We start from the raw sequence: 15,879 nt of genomic DNA, 5'->3' as shown, positions 1-15,879 counted from the left end.
AGAGAGAGGGGGAGAGAGAGAGAGGAGGGATGAGGGAGAGAGAGGGAGGGGAGAGAGAGAGAGGGAGGAGAGGGAGAGAGAGAGAGAGGGAGGAGAGAGAGAGGGAGGAGAGAGAGAGGGAGAGAGAGAGGGAGAGAGAGAGAGAGAGAGAGAGAGAGAGAGAGAGAGAGAGAGAGAGAGAGAGAGAGGAGAGAGAGAGAGGGAGAGAGAGGAGAGAGAGAGAGAGAGAGGGAGAGAGAGAGAGGGAGAGAGAGAGGGAGAGAGAGAGAGAGGAGAGAGAGAGAGGGAGAGAGAGAGGAGAGAGAGAGGAGAGAGAGAGAGAGAGAGGAGAGCCTGCGCTGGAAGGAGAAAGGAACCTAGACAGCAAACAAGTCTAAAAGACAACAAGATAACAAGATACTGGCAAGGAAGGTTCAGCTGGAGTTGGACTGGGAACTTGGCACAAAGGGGTTGAGGGAGCTTGAGGCTGCATTACAAAGGCAGGAGTCCGCAGGATGGCTCTGTGTGAATACTGGTGTGGTAGCATCGTGCCTGCAGTCCGGGATGGCCTGGAAAGACACTCCACACGTGAGCATGTCTTTCAAAGCATGAAAGAGTTTTGTAGAATGCTACTGAATGCAACAGAAAAAAATTGAATGGAATGGGAGAAAGGGGTTCTAAGACCTGTTTTGTGATTAGTTAACTGAAATGTTTAAAGGCTTTTTTGAAATATGTAATTGAAGATTAAAATTATTTTAATCTGAGTTCAGGGCTGGTCAGAGACGAAATAGAGAAAAGATAGCCTTTCAACAGATTGCAAAGCATGAAAGGGTTTTGTGGAATGGTACTGAATATAACAGAAAAAAATTCAAATGGACTGGGGGGAAGGGGTACAATGCTTGGTCCAGTCCCAGTCGCTGGACTAAGTTTCTTTGAGTTTGACACTGTACCTAGCCTGGGCTATCTAGAGCACTAGGATTTATTCAGCCTACAAGAGTAAAGGGAAAGTTTGAGGATATGAGACAGTGAAAACATAGAATAAACCAAAAGATTAACTACCATAGTAGTAAAAAGCAATCATATTTAATAAGCAGGTCTTTGTTCACTACTGGAGAGCAGTGGAGTCACATTCATGGCCCAGCTCTGAAAATTCATGAATTCTTTATGCTGAGCTTCATACAGCTGCTTTTGGGGGTTCCACTTAAGTCTCTATAAGACCTACTAGTTACTGTCTTTAAATTTAAAAGAGATCCCTCTCTCCATCATTGCTACAAAATAGCCTTCCTATAATTCCAATTATTTTAGATAAGTCGAATCTTTGTTCCTTACAACCCCAAAAGCAAAACGACAATATTCCCAAAAGATAAATACAATCTCATTCTTACATACCTCACAAAAAATAAATATAACTGATTCCTAAAAAGCCTTAAACATTAGAACAATGACATATAAGATGATATCCATTATTTCATTCAAATATATGTATTTAAAAGCTCCTATGTGCTATTGAGAACAAAACTCTCTATGTGATTCATGGGCATAAACTAAGTGCTGGATAAACAAAACAGACAAGTCTTCGGCTTTATGCAATTTACATTCTAGTGGAAGAGACCAAAAATAGACAGTTACTTGAATCATGTCTTCAAGGTCATAAAATTTGGATGCGTTACTTCCGCAATATTGAAAATCTAATTTGAATAATGTGCTTGCAGAATTAACTAGCTGTTTCAGCATCTTGCAAACACAGTGTGAATAACTGTATTTTATACCTAATGATTCTATTTATAGGTAATATAAAATTTTAACAGGATTTACATCTTGCCCAGAGTTTTATTTTATTTTACTTAAGTCCTGACTTAATTTGTTTTAAGCACTTCACCAGAGCTAATTTCTAAGGCAATGTCAAATATTTCTTTAAAAATATATTACCAGTGTTTCTTTCTCGGAAATCAGTCTTTGGATCAGGTTCACAGAGATACTTAGATTTTGATCCAGTAAAATTCCTCCTCATAAGAATAAATTCTTTATTGTTTGTAGACATTATGGTAAAAAAAAAAAATTTTTAACCATGCATGTAGTTTCATCTGTAGAATAGCTTTGTTGTTACTTTTACACTTGAGTCAATACAGACTTCTATGAATATGTATCAGTATTAGGGGCCTATGAATTAATTAGTAGACTCGTTGGCGGGGTTATTTACAGTCAGTGTGCAAGGGTCCGTTTTCACAAAGGTCTCTGAGGAAAAGATCATGGCAAATTTTCACTACAGAAATTTGTCTTCCGGGTCTCCAACTAGTATCTGAGTTCAAGGGGTGGAACTGCTGAAGGTGCCACTGCACAAACAGGGCATAAGCAAGTAGTGAAGCATAATTCACAGCAGAAAGTGAAATTCTTCCCTCCGTCAGTATAACCACTGTGGTTAAAACCCCAACACTGAAGCAGACTGGTTGGGTCAAAGCCTGGCACCAGCATTTCCAGTCCATATGAGCTTGGGCATTTTACTTACTATAAAAAATAAATATTTTTTTAAAAGGCTACAAAAACCTGCCATCACTTTCTGCAAGCTCTCCAAACCGTGATTTTGGCACTTGTCACATCAAGCGAAGGAATCTGTTTTCCTGTTCTTTGAATCTGGGGCCAGCGATGTGACTTGCTTCATCACAGAAGTAATATTTGTGTGACTTTCAATCCTAGGTGTTGAGAGATTCTGATGCTTCTACTCTCTCTCTCTCAGAATGTGGTGCCTCCTCATAAAGAATTCTGGGTATCCTGCTGAAGGAGGCAATTGTGTGGGACAGAGATGGCCTATCCCCTTGCTGAGGCCACCTAAAACAATGAGCCCCTATGAGGTCACTAGATAAATGTAGCTCCATGAGTGAACAAGGTGAGGCCAGCGGAACCAACAGATGAGCCAACCTGAAATTGTTACCTGTAGAATCATGACTGATTATTTAATCGCCTAAATTTTTTGTGGTTTGTTGTGCAGAATAGCTAATTAATACACTAACACCTCTCTAAGCCTCCATTTTCTCATCTGTAAAATGAGAATGAAATTATATTTGGCACATAGCAACCTCTATGTTAAGACTTTGATATCTATTTTCATATTATTCCCACTTCCACTTCTCTGAAGTACATAGCAAGGCTCTAGTGGCCAGGATTGCCCAGACCTCAGCAAGTCTGTGCCAGCATCACAGGAAAGTCAAAAGACAATATTCATACAAGTGACATCATTGTTTCACAGTCACTCTTACCCTGGTGTCCAAACTGAGCTGCCATCATGTATCTTTTCAGGCCATGAACTAAACAGCAAGAATGTTAACAAGGTAACTGGCTGCACATGTTGATAATCAAGGAAGGTTCTGCTGGGGTGGGATAGGAGTGAGGTACACAGCGGGTGAGAAAAGTTGTCTTAAATTACAAGACAGAGGCAGGAGACAGTGGGATAGCTTCCTAGGAACATTGTTGTTGCAATGTGTGCCTATGGCCTGGAAAGATACATGAGCCTTGAAAGGAACTACAAAATCAGCTTTAGTCCCAACAAAATTTTTTACCACCACTTTATCCTCCTCTCGAGATGTATTACTGCTTCTGAAATAAATGAAAGCAGCACTCTTTTCTGTTGTCTGAGTACAAATGATTAGTTTAAATCCTCATTGCTTGAGCATGAAAGTAATTATTTTCAGGTAAATTGTATTTATGTAAAATAACTACTTTATTGTATTTTAACATAAATAAACTAAAAGGGACCTGCTTTTTACAGCTGCTTTGTAAAAGTGCATATCAAATACATTTGAGATATTACTAGCAGTACAACACGTTTTTAAAAAATTCTCTAATATCCTTATTATATATAAAACTCTTCTACACAAAAATGTAGCTAACACTTTAAGTGGCAGAATTTTGAATCTGTGAACAACAACTATAGCTTCCTTTCTTTGGGTACCCTCTAGATGCCTGGTCCTTTTGACACCTGGGGTCATTCATTGTCACGGCAACACTGTAAGGGGAGCATATGTTTTCCTAAGTTTACAGATTAGGACGCCAAAGCAAAAAGAAATTAAATAATTATACCACAGTCAAACACTATGTTTGCCAATCTACAACATTTGCAGATTTTAAATGCATCCCAATCTCACAAGGAAATTTTTTAAAATGTTAACAGGTTTTTATACATGTATTAAAGGGAACTTTAAAATGAGATTAAATAAATGAAAATATGTAAGTACTAAATGTTTCATAGAGAAATCAAATGGGAAAATAAGAACTATATACACATTAGTATTTTTGTTAACGCTTGATCTAAAACATTTACCTTTGTCAGATTTTCTGCGGCCACATGAACCACTGGGGGGCAGCATGAAACGTTATTTTATAACTTCTGCTTGCTCTTCTAATAGGGGAAGCTTTAATGCCAGGCCATGTAACTTACAACCGAGTTAATACAAACACTAATAAAGAATGAAACAGGATTAGAACCCAATACTGTTTGATTCTACAATCCACGTTCATTTTCACAGCATCAAACTGTTTATCTATCTTTTTATTTCTTTCAGGATGTAGGAACATGATGTCTTTTAAGATTTCTATTACCTTGAATAGCCTACAATCTCTCTGATATGACAGTAAATGTATTTCTCCAAAACCAAGCTACAGGTAGGACTAATTTATTTTTGCAAAGACAGATAAAAACAATAAGCACTTACTTGAGACTTCGGAGTTCATCCTTAAGAATCTTTAGTTTTAAGACAAAAAAGGAAATAAAAAGTACAGCTTCTGCTGAATTTTTCTTAAATGCACAGACTGAGAGAGAACTGTCAAGATCAAGTTCCAGAATCCCATTCACTGACATTTCAATAATTTCTTAGCAGGGGGAGAAGGCATATGTCCATCACTAGAAGGAACAGGCAGCCTGGAAATTGGTCCACTGAGGAGTATATATTAATAAATGAGAGGGAAGCAGCAGAGAAAGATGCCAGCACCCCATCCCAAACCAGAAAAGGTAGACAAGGAGGAGTTATTCAAAACACTGGTTCAGCTTGATCCTGAAAAATCTAGTGCAGGGCTTGGCCCTATGGGGGGACATATGGACAGGGAGCTTACAGTCCCCATAAGTTGACTCAGTCCAGTAGACATATATGGCCAACTCCGCTAAACACTTCTAACCAGCCTGAGTGCCTTCCTACGGAAGAAGTTCATATTAAGCAGACAGCCTTTCCAAGGAGGTTGGGTGGCTAACAGGGCCCCAAGTGTCACTAGTGGAGTTGTTAGCTTCTCACATTTCCATGGATTCAGTCAGTAAGGAGACAATGAGCATCAATGAATTCAGGAAGTTTATTACTTGCACGGATGGCAAAGGCGAGATCAGCACAGGAAGACACTAAGCCTTGAAGGGCAAGATGACCGAAAGCACGGGCAGTGGGTCACTCTGCTGGGGAGGAGCAACCTTTAAACTACAGCCAAGCAATTGTACAGACTTACACAAAAGACTGTAGCTAACCCTTAAATGGGAGCAAGGTAGGAAGTCTTACGCTCAACTGAAACCAGAAGGGAGATAGATGAGAGATGGTCAATCTTCCACAAGATGGGCATAAGAAACTGCCTCCCAGTGGCTCCTCAACAGGCGTTTCTCCCTATGCTCTAGGAGGTATCTCCAGGTGTTCGAATAGGGGTGACGATGGCTCTCCCTGGGGTGCATGATTAGTTCTACCGGTAAGAGAGAAAGGCCAAACTGGCTGGAATCCTTCCAGAATTTTCTGCAGCTACCAGGAAATACTCCTTCTCACCTCCTGAGATAAAAACTTTTTTTCTAATTCGAGAATTTTTTATTGTGGAAAAATATATATAACATAAAATTTATGTTTGTGGCCATTTTTAAGTGTAGGATTCAATGGCATTAATCACATTCACGGTGTCAAGCAGTGAACACCACTACCTGTTTTCAAAACTTTTTCATAACCCCAAACAAATTTAGGCATTAAGCAATAATTCTCCACTCTGCCCTCCTGCTATCCCTGGTAACCCTAATATCTTTTCAGTCTCTATGACTTTGCCTATTGTGAATAGTTCATGTAAGTAGAATCACACAATATTTGTTCTTTTGTGTCCGGCTCATTTCACTGAGCATAATGCTTTCAAGGTTCATCCATGTTGTAGTATCAGAACTCCATTCCCTTTTATGGCTGAGTAATATTCCACTGTGTATATACAGAGCATATTTTGTATATCCATTTGTCCATTGACGGATGCTTGGGTTGAGACAGACAATTCTAAAGAAAACGTAAGCTTATAGCTCCTGGGGTCATCTTTCACACTTGGGCAAAAGACAGTCAAGAATGAAACCACAGGCCCGGTGCGGTGGCTCACACCTGTAATCCCAACACTTTGGGAGGCTGAGGTGGGTGGATCACCTGACGTTAGGAGTTTGAGACCAGCCTGGCCAATGTGGAGAAACCCCGTCTCTACTAAAAATACAAAAATTAGCTAGGTGTCGTGTCACCCACCTGTAATCCCAGCTACTGGGGAGGCTGAGGTAGGAGAACTGCTTGGACCCAGGAGGTGGAGGTTGCAGTGAGCTGAGATGATGCCATTGCACTCCAGTCTGGGAGACAGTGAGACTCCATCTCAAAACAAAAAAAAAGAAGAATGAAACCACAATACAGGGGAAAGTGAAGCTGACCACAGAGGGGGAGTATGATCATTGTTGAAGACCTAAATCCAGTTATGCCTAAAACCAGCCCTAACTCTGAGCATTTCAGTTGCAGAGGGAGAATGTTTCCTTTTTTCTTAAGGTAGTTTAAGTTGGGCTTCTCTCCCTGCAAACAAGAATCCTAATAAATCAACCACTGATCAAAGAAGAGTTACATTCTAGAAAAGCAAACTAAAAAAGGCATTCATTTTACACCTCCTAAGTGCACGGTGAAATGTTTCAAACTTTCTTACTGCAAAATCCTTTCCTGTCATTATTTTAAACGTTAAACTGTTCTTGTCCTAAGTAGAGAGAATCTTTTATATAAATTCTATTGCTGTTACTGCCACTATCCCACCTATCAAAGACATTTAGTGACCTACAGCATCTTTTCTTCTCAAATTATACACAATATTGATTCTGAGATCAACCAGAGGCTAGTCCATAGCATAATTCCCAACTTTACCTACAAACTGCTGTTACTATTGGGACTCTGTTTAATTTGCTTCTTTTATTTTTTTATACTTCCTTATTTAAAAAGACTATTCTTCATCAACAGCTTTTATCACTTCTGTTGAAAGACTTTTTCACCTCCACAAAACTGTTGATTTTACATCAATTTTACCATACATAAATTTCCCCAGGAATTCTAACATTTCTGAAATACAGAAAAGAAAAAAAATATATTATATAACAAATGTAACTGATGTCTTCTAGTCACTGGTTAAATAATAAAATGGAATGGAAGAAGTCCCAGGTTAAGCTCTCTGTTCTTAACTGGCCCTCAAAATTAACACCTTTTCACTAAATGAGGTTCAACAACCCCCTTTAATTCATTTCACCACCTACCAGCTCTCAACCTCTAAAAACACACCCTAACATTTCATGTTGTGTACAGTGAGACTTTTCTTTTTCTCCCACTTTCCTTTCCAGTTAAATCCTTTCATTTTTCATATAAAGTCACATGCAAAACTCTAATTCTTAAAAAGAGAGACAGGAGCTGTCACAATGAAGCTTGGAGCCTCGCTCGCCTACTCTCACTCTGTCACCTGCCCACATCTGTCACTGTGGCCCTGGCTAAAACGGACTGAAAAATCTTTGTTGTGAGGTGTGCTAATTTATAACTAAAGTTCTAGTCTCTGGGCAAGAGAATAGTTCTTCTTGTATTTCTTTGTATGTCTTATATTCCAATCTTTTCACCATTTTTGACTCCTTTCCAAATTCATATTGTAAGACTGTAAAAATGTTAAGCGCTTTAGTAAAGATGCAATAGGCTGCAGAAAATGGAAGAATTGCCTCAGAGCTCCCTGTTGGACTCTAGCTAATACAATTTACTTTTGGATTTTCTAAGCATTCTGACTGACATTGTCATTTTAAAAATATATAATAGCTGTATTGAGCTGGCACATGGGGTAGGCACTGTACTTAAAAAAAAAACTTTACATCGCCGGGCGCGGTGGCTCACGCCTGTAATCCCAGCACTTTGGGAGGCCGAGGCGGGTGGATCACGAGGTCAAGAGATCGAGACCATCCTGGTCAACATGGTGAAACCCCGTCTCTACTAAAAATACAAAAAATTATTTGGGCATAGTGGCGCGTGCCTGTAATCCCAGCTACTCAGGACGCTGAGGCAGAAGAATTGCCTGAACCCAGGAGGCGGAGGTTGCAGTGAGCCGAGATCGCGCCATTGCACTCCAGCCTGGGTAACAAGAGCGAAACTCCGTCTCAAAAAAAAAAAAAAAAAAAAAAACCCAAAAAACTTTACATCCATTATTTCTTTTACTCTTCATATCAGCCTGAGTTCTGGAGCTGTCAGCATTTACACTACATCAGCGGTTTGCAACCTTGGCTGCAAATTATAACTTTTCTAACTTGGGGGCCTCCTGGTACTGTCAGCATTTACACTACATCAGTGGCTTTCAACTCCAGTTGCAAATTATAACTTTTCGAACTTGGGGAACTTTTGAAAACTCCATACCAGTCATCATAATCAGACCAATTAAATCAGAGTCTCCAGGGGCAGGAAACAAGCATCTGTGTTTTTCAAAACTCCCAGATGATTCCTACATGTTGGCAAGATTGAGCACTAACACTCTAAGAGGAATTCTCATATCAGCTGCTGAGAAAATTAATATTCTGTATTTTCTTACCCTAGTACTCTTCAAAAGTAGTAAATGTGCATGAATGGGTACTTCCCCCAGTGATGCTGCCATTACTTAGAATATATTTCAAACTCCTTTTTTGGAATTGCTTTTTGTCAATTTGCCAGCCATCACTAGAAAATTCTTTTCACTGCCCTCAGCAGGAGTTTGGGCAGAGCTGCAGAGCTGTGTGTGCACCTGGGGATATCATCCTCCCCCTGGCTGTGCCTGCATCCGTAGCAGGATAAAAGTGGGCACAGAGCCCAGCAGGCTCCTAGTAATGCCACTACTCCAAGCACACCCCAAACACTCCCCATCTCATCTTATTAATGCTTAGAGTCATAACGCAGACTAGCATTAGAACTGATTTTCTACCTCCTTCTGGGAAGTGTTCAGAATTAATATTCCTATGCCTTAAGTTTTCATTTACCTCAGCTACCATGAGTCCCATTCTCTCCCAGCCCATCCCTCAACTATGGACTCAAACCCATCAGACTGTGAACAGCCCCAATCTGACTTAAGCCCCCTACTCCTCAATACTTGCACTGTGTGCCCTGGAACCTTGACATCAACAAAATCCCCTGCATTCTCTATCACTTCTTTGAATGCTTCCTTCCCCTTCTTAGTCTAATGGAAATGGCTTTTCCACAAGAACACAGCGTTCCCAATACCTGCAATATCCCAGTGCATATAGGCAATACCCAGGAAATGCTGAACATAAGAATAACTCGTAGTGCCATTAGTAATAGTTTAGACTTTGGGCAGAGGACCAAGGTACCATGAGAGAATGATGGATGCTGGTAAGGTATTCATGTGTAAATGCCAAGTCTTCAGATGAGGTGAAAGACCATGGCTTACGATATTGATTTGATACTGATTTCAGAATCATCAGAAAAGAACTAAGTGGTGACTATAGCCTCTATGCAGAAATGGATGATGAAAGAAACGAGATTGCATACTAAACTTCAGTGGGCAATCCCTTGCAAAATAAGAGGAAGTGTGAGAACTCTCAAAAGACAGAACATAAAGAGAATAGAGACATAAAGGAAACAAAGAAAGACAAACAAAGACTAGTTCATGGAAACTTAGAGAAGACAGTGGTGTTCCGGAGCACTGGTCACAAGCAAAATCAATTGTTTTGCATTTAGCTGAAAGAACACGTTTAGTGAGTGAATTTGGAGGAACATTAAGACATTGTGAGGACAATGATAAAAAAGGGGAAAGAAAACAAAAACGAAATGGGGAGGAACAGGCTGCAGATAAGAATAGATAAATTTGGTGGCCCTAAGAAGGCAATGGGCAGATCCACAGCTGCAGTCCAACCAAATAAATCAGAGAAGAGCACAGAGACAAAACTCTCCTAAAGGAAAGTGCCGTGGAAGCACAACTCCACCCTCATATGAGTAATAAAAAACTCATAAGCGTATGCTGTTTGTAATACTTGGGGCAGAGAATCCTCACTCCTGCTGGCTCCTGGGGAGTAAGAGTCAGTGAACTGTTAAATCAAAGGTAAGCCAATAAGGGGATGATGGTAACGCAAGGTAGATGAAAGGAATCGAATGTCAGCTTGCCTCCATGCTGGGCACACGCAGATGTAGAGGAACAGCTGTATCTCTTTCCAACTTCAGTGTAATTCATGTAAAAACATGTTTGTGGATCTACTTTGCCTCACCTATTATTCATGGTCCCATCAGTGTACAAAAGAAAACTCAATGTCTTCGCTCAGAGCTGTGCTGGAAAACAACTGTTTGATTTCTGTTTTGTTTCTCACTTTTTAAAACAGACCTAACTAGAAACTGCTGATTTCCATGATGTGAATACTCCCACCACCACCAATTTTAAGCTAACAACATATACCTGAAAGGGGACCTGAGTAGAGTTATGCACACCTGGCTCTGTAAGGCAGTGCGGCTGGCTCCAGAGTCAAGTGTAACTTAACTGGTCTGGGCTGGGGCTGGCGCAGGCCATTTTCAAAAGCCCTTCAGGAGATTTTCTGTGAAGCCAGGTCTAACCACTACTTACTTCAAGTAATGCTTAACGAACTTTTTTTTTTTTTTTCCTTTTAAAGCCCTGAGTGAGCTGACTTTGTGGTGCTTATCAAAATCTAATGTGCATGTGAAACAACTGAGAACGTTGTTAAAATGCATGTTTTGACTCAATAGATGCTGCTGGTCCCAGCAAGAAAGAGAAGTCTTCACAGCCTTACCATTGTCAGAAATATTTGAGAGGCATTGTAGAGATGTCACAAACTGGAAATCCACGGATTATTTGTGACCACGCCCACAGAGATGTTTCCTTTTACCCAGCTGCATGTTACTTTTCGTATTTGACTTAGAAGCCAGCATCATAAAAATCTGCATGCCCAGCTTTTCAGAAGGGGCGGTGGGAAAGCAATAACAACAACAAAGAAGATGTGATAATCCTGGCCCCACTCCCTCATGCTGCAATCCTGTCTCCTTCAGAGGAGGCAGAGCCTTCCTTTTGCCAATGTTGCTTCCTGGTGATCTTCATTGCTTTGTTTGTGTTTCCTACCTTACTCCTGGAGGAATTTGAGGGGTATTCATATTTTAGGTTTTTACATAACCATATATTATATATATACACATATATAACACATAGTTTATATATGTATATATTTTTCCCTCCCCAGTTGCACTTCTGGAGCACTGGTCACAAGCAAAATCAATTGTTTTGCATTGAGCTGGAAGAAACAGAACATGTTCAGCGAGTGAATGGTAGGTGAGGCAAAGTAGATCCACTTTTCTGCCTCATTTCCTGCCATTCCCCACGTAGAAACTGTGCATTCTTGCGATGCCTTGCATGGTATTCTTGGACTACACCATCTTCTTTCTTTCCCCCAACTTGGCACCGACCTCTGTTCCTAGAATACATTCCATCCTCTGCTGGAAATAGTCTAAATTATTATCTGAATTATTCTTCAAGACCCAGTTTGAACATCACATCCTTGAAGAAGCCTTCCTGACTTTTCTGTGCTCCTATAGCAGAGTGGATCCTCTTTCTCTCTTTCTATCAAATCCTGTTTTTGCTCATTTTGGGGCTACCTCCAATTCTCTGAGGTCCTGAAGGGCGTGGATAGGCTTTACTCACTTTTGTACTCTCCAGGTAGAATACTTTGCCAGATAGGAGCTACTCAGTAGCTTTGTAAAATAATAAATTATGGATCAATTTTTGGCTCTTAGATTACATTCTCTTGAACTTTCTTTTGTTAAGTTATCAAGGAAACTTTACAATGACTATCCTGTCCTATAATCCACAAGTTAATTCTCTTTTCATATTTATCTCTAGCCCCTCTGCAGGCTCTCTCCTCTCCCTCACACTTCAACTTTGGTATTATTTACTCAATTTATAAGATTATTATTTATGCTATAAATCTGGTCCCAGATAAACATAGGCCACCTCCAGTTGAACACCCCTTAATATAATTAATACCTTATACTCTCATGGCATGATGAATTTTTTTTCAAAGTACTTTACTAACACACTTTATTCTCACACTAACCCTATAAAATAAGTGAGCAATTTTATACTTCTTCAGTATTCAGAAGCTAAAGTGAAATGTTCTCCCTGAAGTAAGAAGAGAGGAAAACAGAATACTTGAGAAAAACCTTAGCAGTGCCCAAATAAGCCCTCAGGACTGAAGAAACACTATACGGACATTCTTGGCCATAATTCCCCAATACGAACAGGAGCTAAAGTTCTGACTCACTGTACTTTAAAGCATAGCTAATCCCTAATATTTTAATGAAAAATTGAGACACACACATGCTAAATTAACATGTATTACAGCCAGGTCTTTTGATTTCCAGTATAAAATCCCACTGTGCATAATTATTTTCACCTTCACAAACAGAGCTATAATCATCCCCAGTACAAATCAGCTTCATAAATCTGGTTTCACAAACATTTAGAAATGAAAACTCATGCGCTTTTCCCCCCCAAACCAAGTTCTGTATGATAATCAAAAAACATCCATTAATTTTATGGAGTTAGTTTCACTGAGCAACTTTAAAATGCCCAAATACAATGACTGCATCAGTGTGCATAAGAAAGTTTCTAATCCATAAATCAATGTCTTACTTTCCACATTGTGTATCCTTACTTTCAAGTCAATGCTCTGTACTCAATGTTTAACGCTATTTTCAAAATATTTACATTATAGATGGGATAAGAATATAGAACTTTAGCATTCTGACTCACTAACAGCAAACTCAGTTTAAGTTAATGGGAAAAAAAGCAATGCTCACTATCTCAAATTGGTAACCGTAGGATGAATAGGATGAAACACTCTCCATGAGTTTAAGGGAATTAGTAATAGGGATAGAAATAGTAGAGACTGAAGGCACAATGATCACTTTCTCTTACATTTCCAACCATTTTAAGGGATAATAATAACAGAGATTGAAGGCATAATGATCAATTTCTCTTACATTTCCAACTATTTTGATGGGGCCACAAGAATACACTCAACAGTGAAAATGAGGAGGCCCGCGGTGCGCCTTAGGCACTGGTGAGAATACAACACGTTATTGCTCATGGGTTTACTCCAGGGCATTTCCCAGCTATGTCTCCTTGGAAAGGCTGGACCATAAGAAGTAGTATGGTGTCTTTTTTTCCAACCTCCACGCACTGCTCCCAACTCAGTGACTCCACCTCTCCTCTATCATTTTTGTTCCCATTATATAGAAGGAGGAGAATGTCAACTCTCCTTTTTTAATAGTCAAGAGGTCATCAGTTTTCTGTGTTCCTTTTTCCTGCATGACACTTAATACAGTTTTTTAAAGGACTAGTTCAATATTTTTTCTGCACATGAATTATATTTGTTTTAGAAGGTTATAAAGTCCATGCATATGTTCATAGGTACAAGAACCTGTCTGGAAGCAACTGGGAAGAAGGTTTAGGGAATGATAAAATGAGATTTTTAACTTTCGTTTGTTTAATTATTTGAAATATTTTTATCTTACTTTTAGTAAGAAAACTAGGGGAGAAAAACCTGGTAATTACGGAAAAGGGAGCTGAAATAAGAGGAGAGAGGTGTGACTTCCCACCTCACTGCTCGGGACCTTTCCCAAGACTTTCAGCAACCTCTGTTCCTAAGCCACAAGGAGGAAGCGCTGGACGAGAATCAGAGGCGGCAAAAAAAAACTACTTCCAAGTGAACACAGGTGGCGAAGTTCTAAGAAAGAGAACCAGATTCATTTGACAGAAAAGTGTACGGAAGTCCCCTGAAAGGCAGAGGGTTACGGGAGAAGGAGCGGGCGCGACTCTTACCCCCTAGCCAGTTGTCAGAAATGTTCTGGAGCATGGTGACAGGGATGCAGAAGAAGGTGATGAGCAGGTCACTGAGCGCCAAGGAGCAGATAAAGATGTTGGTGACGGTGCGCATGGCCTTGTTGCGGGTCACCACATAGAACACCAGAGCATTGCCGAAGAGCGCCAGGGCGAAGATGAGCACGCCGGTGAGCACGAAGGCCAGCTTGGCGCGCCCGGGCAGCTCGGGGATGTAGACGAGTGGTCGCAGCCGGTAAAGAGCGATGAACTGCTCCCGCGTCAGGTTGTGGTCCCGCAGCAGCCGGGAGAACCGCTCCGGGGTGATGTTGAGCGCCTGCATTGCCGCGCGCTCCTGGGACGCGGGGCCACCGCCCACTACCGCCCGGCCCTCCGCGTCCGCGGCGCGGCGAGGGCTTCGGGGGTGACCAGCAGGTACGCGCCTTCCTCTGCTGGGGACTCCGGCGCGCGGGAGGGCTTTCGGCGGCACTCCGGGCGGTTCGGGAAAGGAAAGCAGCTCACGGATCAAAGGCAAGATAAAGAGGCGGGAAGCCAGAGCACCGGAAGGCTCAATCTCAGTGACCAGAAATGTTCGCGGTTCAGAGAAAGTTCCTTCCCCGCTCTTCCCTAAGGCGCGGTGCCGCGATGGTCCGGGCTGCTGGAGCGCCACGCGAGGGTCCCCAGCGCCTCTGGCTCCCCGCCTTCTGGCCGCGAGAGGCGAACGCCTGACCCGCTGGGGAAGCGGCAGAGGGTGGGGCTGAACTCGGCGACGCCCCCCTCACACCAACCCTCCGTGGTGCCAACCTTCGCCGCGTCCTCAGGGCGAGGGAAGACTTCCCTGGCTCCCCACCTTTGCTGCCGCCCAGCGCCTTTCTCAGCGCCTGGCCTCGGTCAGGGCAAGCCTGTATGTGGGTATTGCGGGATTCTACATTTTCAAGTTTCTCCTCTTGCGAAAAAATGGGAGCCACAGCTACCCAAGGCAAATAAGGTTTATTTGAAATCATTTTCTGTATTGAAAAATAGTTAGAAAAGTTAATATATAGAACCTGGGAAATTGCAAAGATAATACATAAATATCCTATGTACCCACCCTTCACCCAGTTTCCTTCATTCGTTACACCGTATTTAACTACCGAACAATACAAAAGCCAGGAATTTGACACAGATACAGTGTTTGCGTATTTTTATCTCAAGTGTAGAATCCTGTAACCACCACCCCAATCGGTGTACAGACTCTTCTATCACCACAAAAATCTCCCTGGTGCTTTTTATACTCACACCCAGCCCCTTTCTTCACCATCTCTGAGTCCTGTCAACCACTAATCTGTTCTCTCGGAACATTATATAAGGGAAACCATACAATATACTTCCTTTTGATACTGAATTTTCTTCACTTAGCCTAAGGCTCTTTAAATCCATGCAAGTTATTGCATGTTTTAATGGATGTTTCTTTTTATTGCTGAGGCTGTATCACTGTTTATTTAACCATCCACCTCTGGTAGGACATTTTGATTACGATTTTGAGCTATTACAAATAAAGCTGCTATACACTACTTACAATAGCAAAGACCTGGAACCAACCCAAATGCCCATCGATGATAGACTGGACAGGGAAAATGTGGTACATATACACCATGGAATATCATGCAGCCATCAAAAACGATGAGTTCGTGTCCTTTGTAGGGACATGGATGAACCTGGAAACCATCATTCTCAGCAAACTGACACAAGAGCAGAAAATCAAACACCGCATGTTCTCACTCATAGGCGGGTGTTGAACAATGA

The 15,879-nt window shown here is 41.2% G+C and overlaps 1 protein-coding gene across 1 annotated transcript in view; it reads right to left on the bottom strand.

Annotated features, from left to right (window-relative positions):
* QRFPR (pyroglutamylated RFamide peptide receptor) overlaps nt 1-14,502 on the bottom strand; it is a 55,314-nt gene extending 40,812 nt beyond the window's left edge. The window contains exon 1 of the mRNA XM_003936247.4: nt 14,098-14,502. Coding sequence (XP_003936296.1) covers nt 14,098-14,437 — 340 coding nt within the window. The 5' untranslated portion in view covers nt 14,438-14,502. The remainder of the gene's footprint in view (nt 1-14,097) is intronic.
* Nucleotides 14,503-15,879: the final 1,377 nt, after the last annotated feature.

This window comes from Saimiri boliviensis, chromosome 3 (assembly GCF_048565385.1).
Source record: "Saimiri boliviensis isolate mSaiBol1 chromosome 3, mSaiBol1.pri, whole genome shotgun sequence".
Classification (NCBI taxonomy): domain Eukaryota; kingdom Metazoa; phylum Chordata; class Mammalia; order Primates; family Cebidae; genus Saimiri; species Saimiri boliviensis.
Note: the sequence above shows the minus strand (reverse complement) of the source record. Positions and strands in the feature narration are given on the sequence as shown.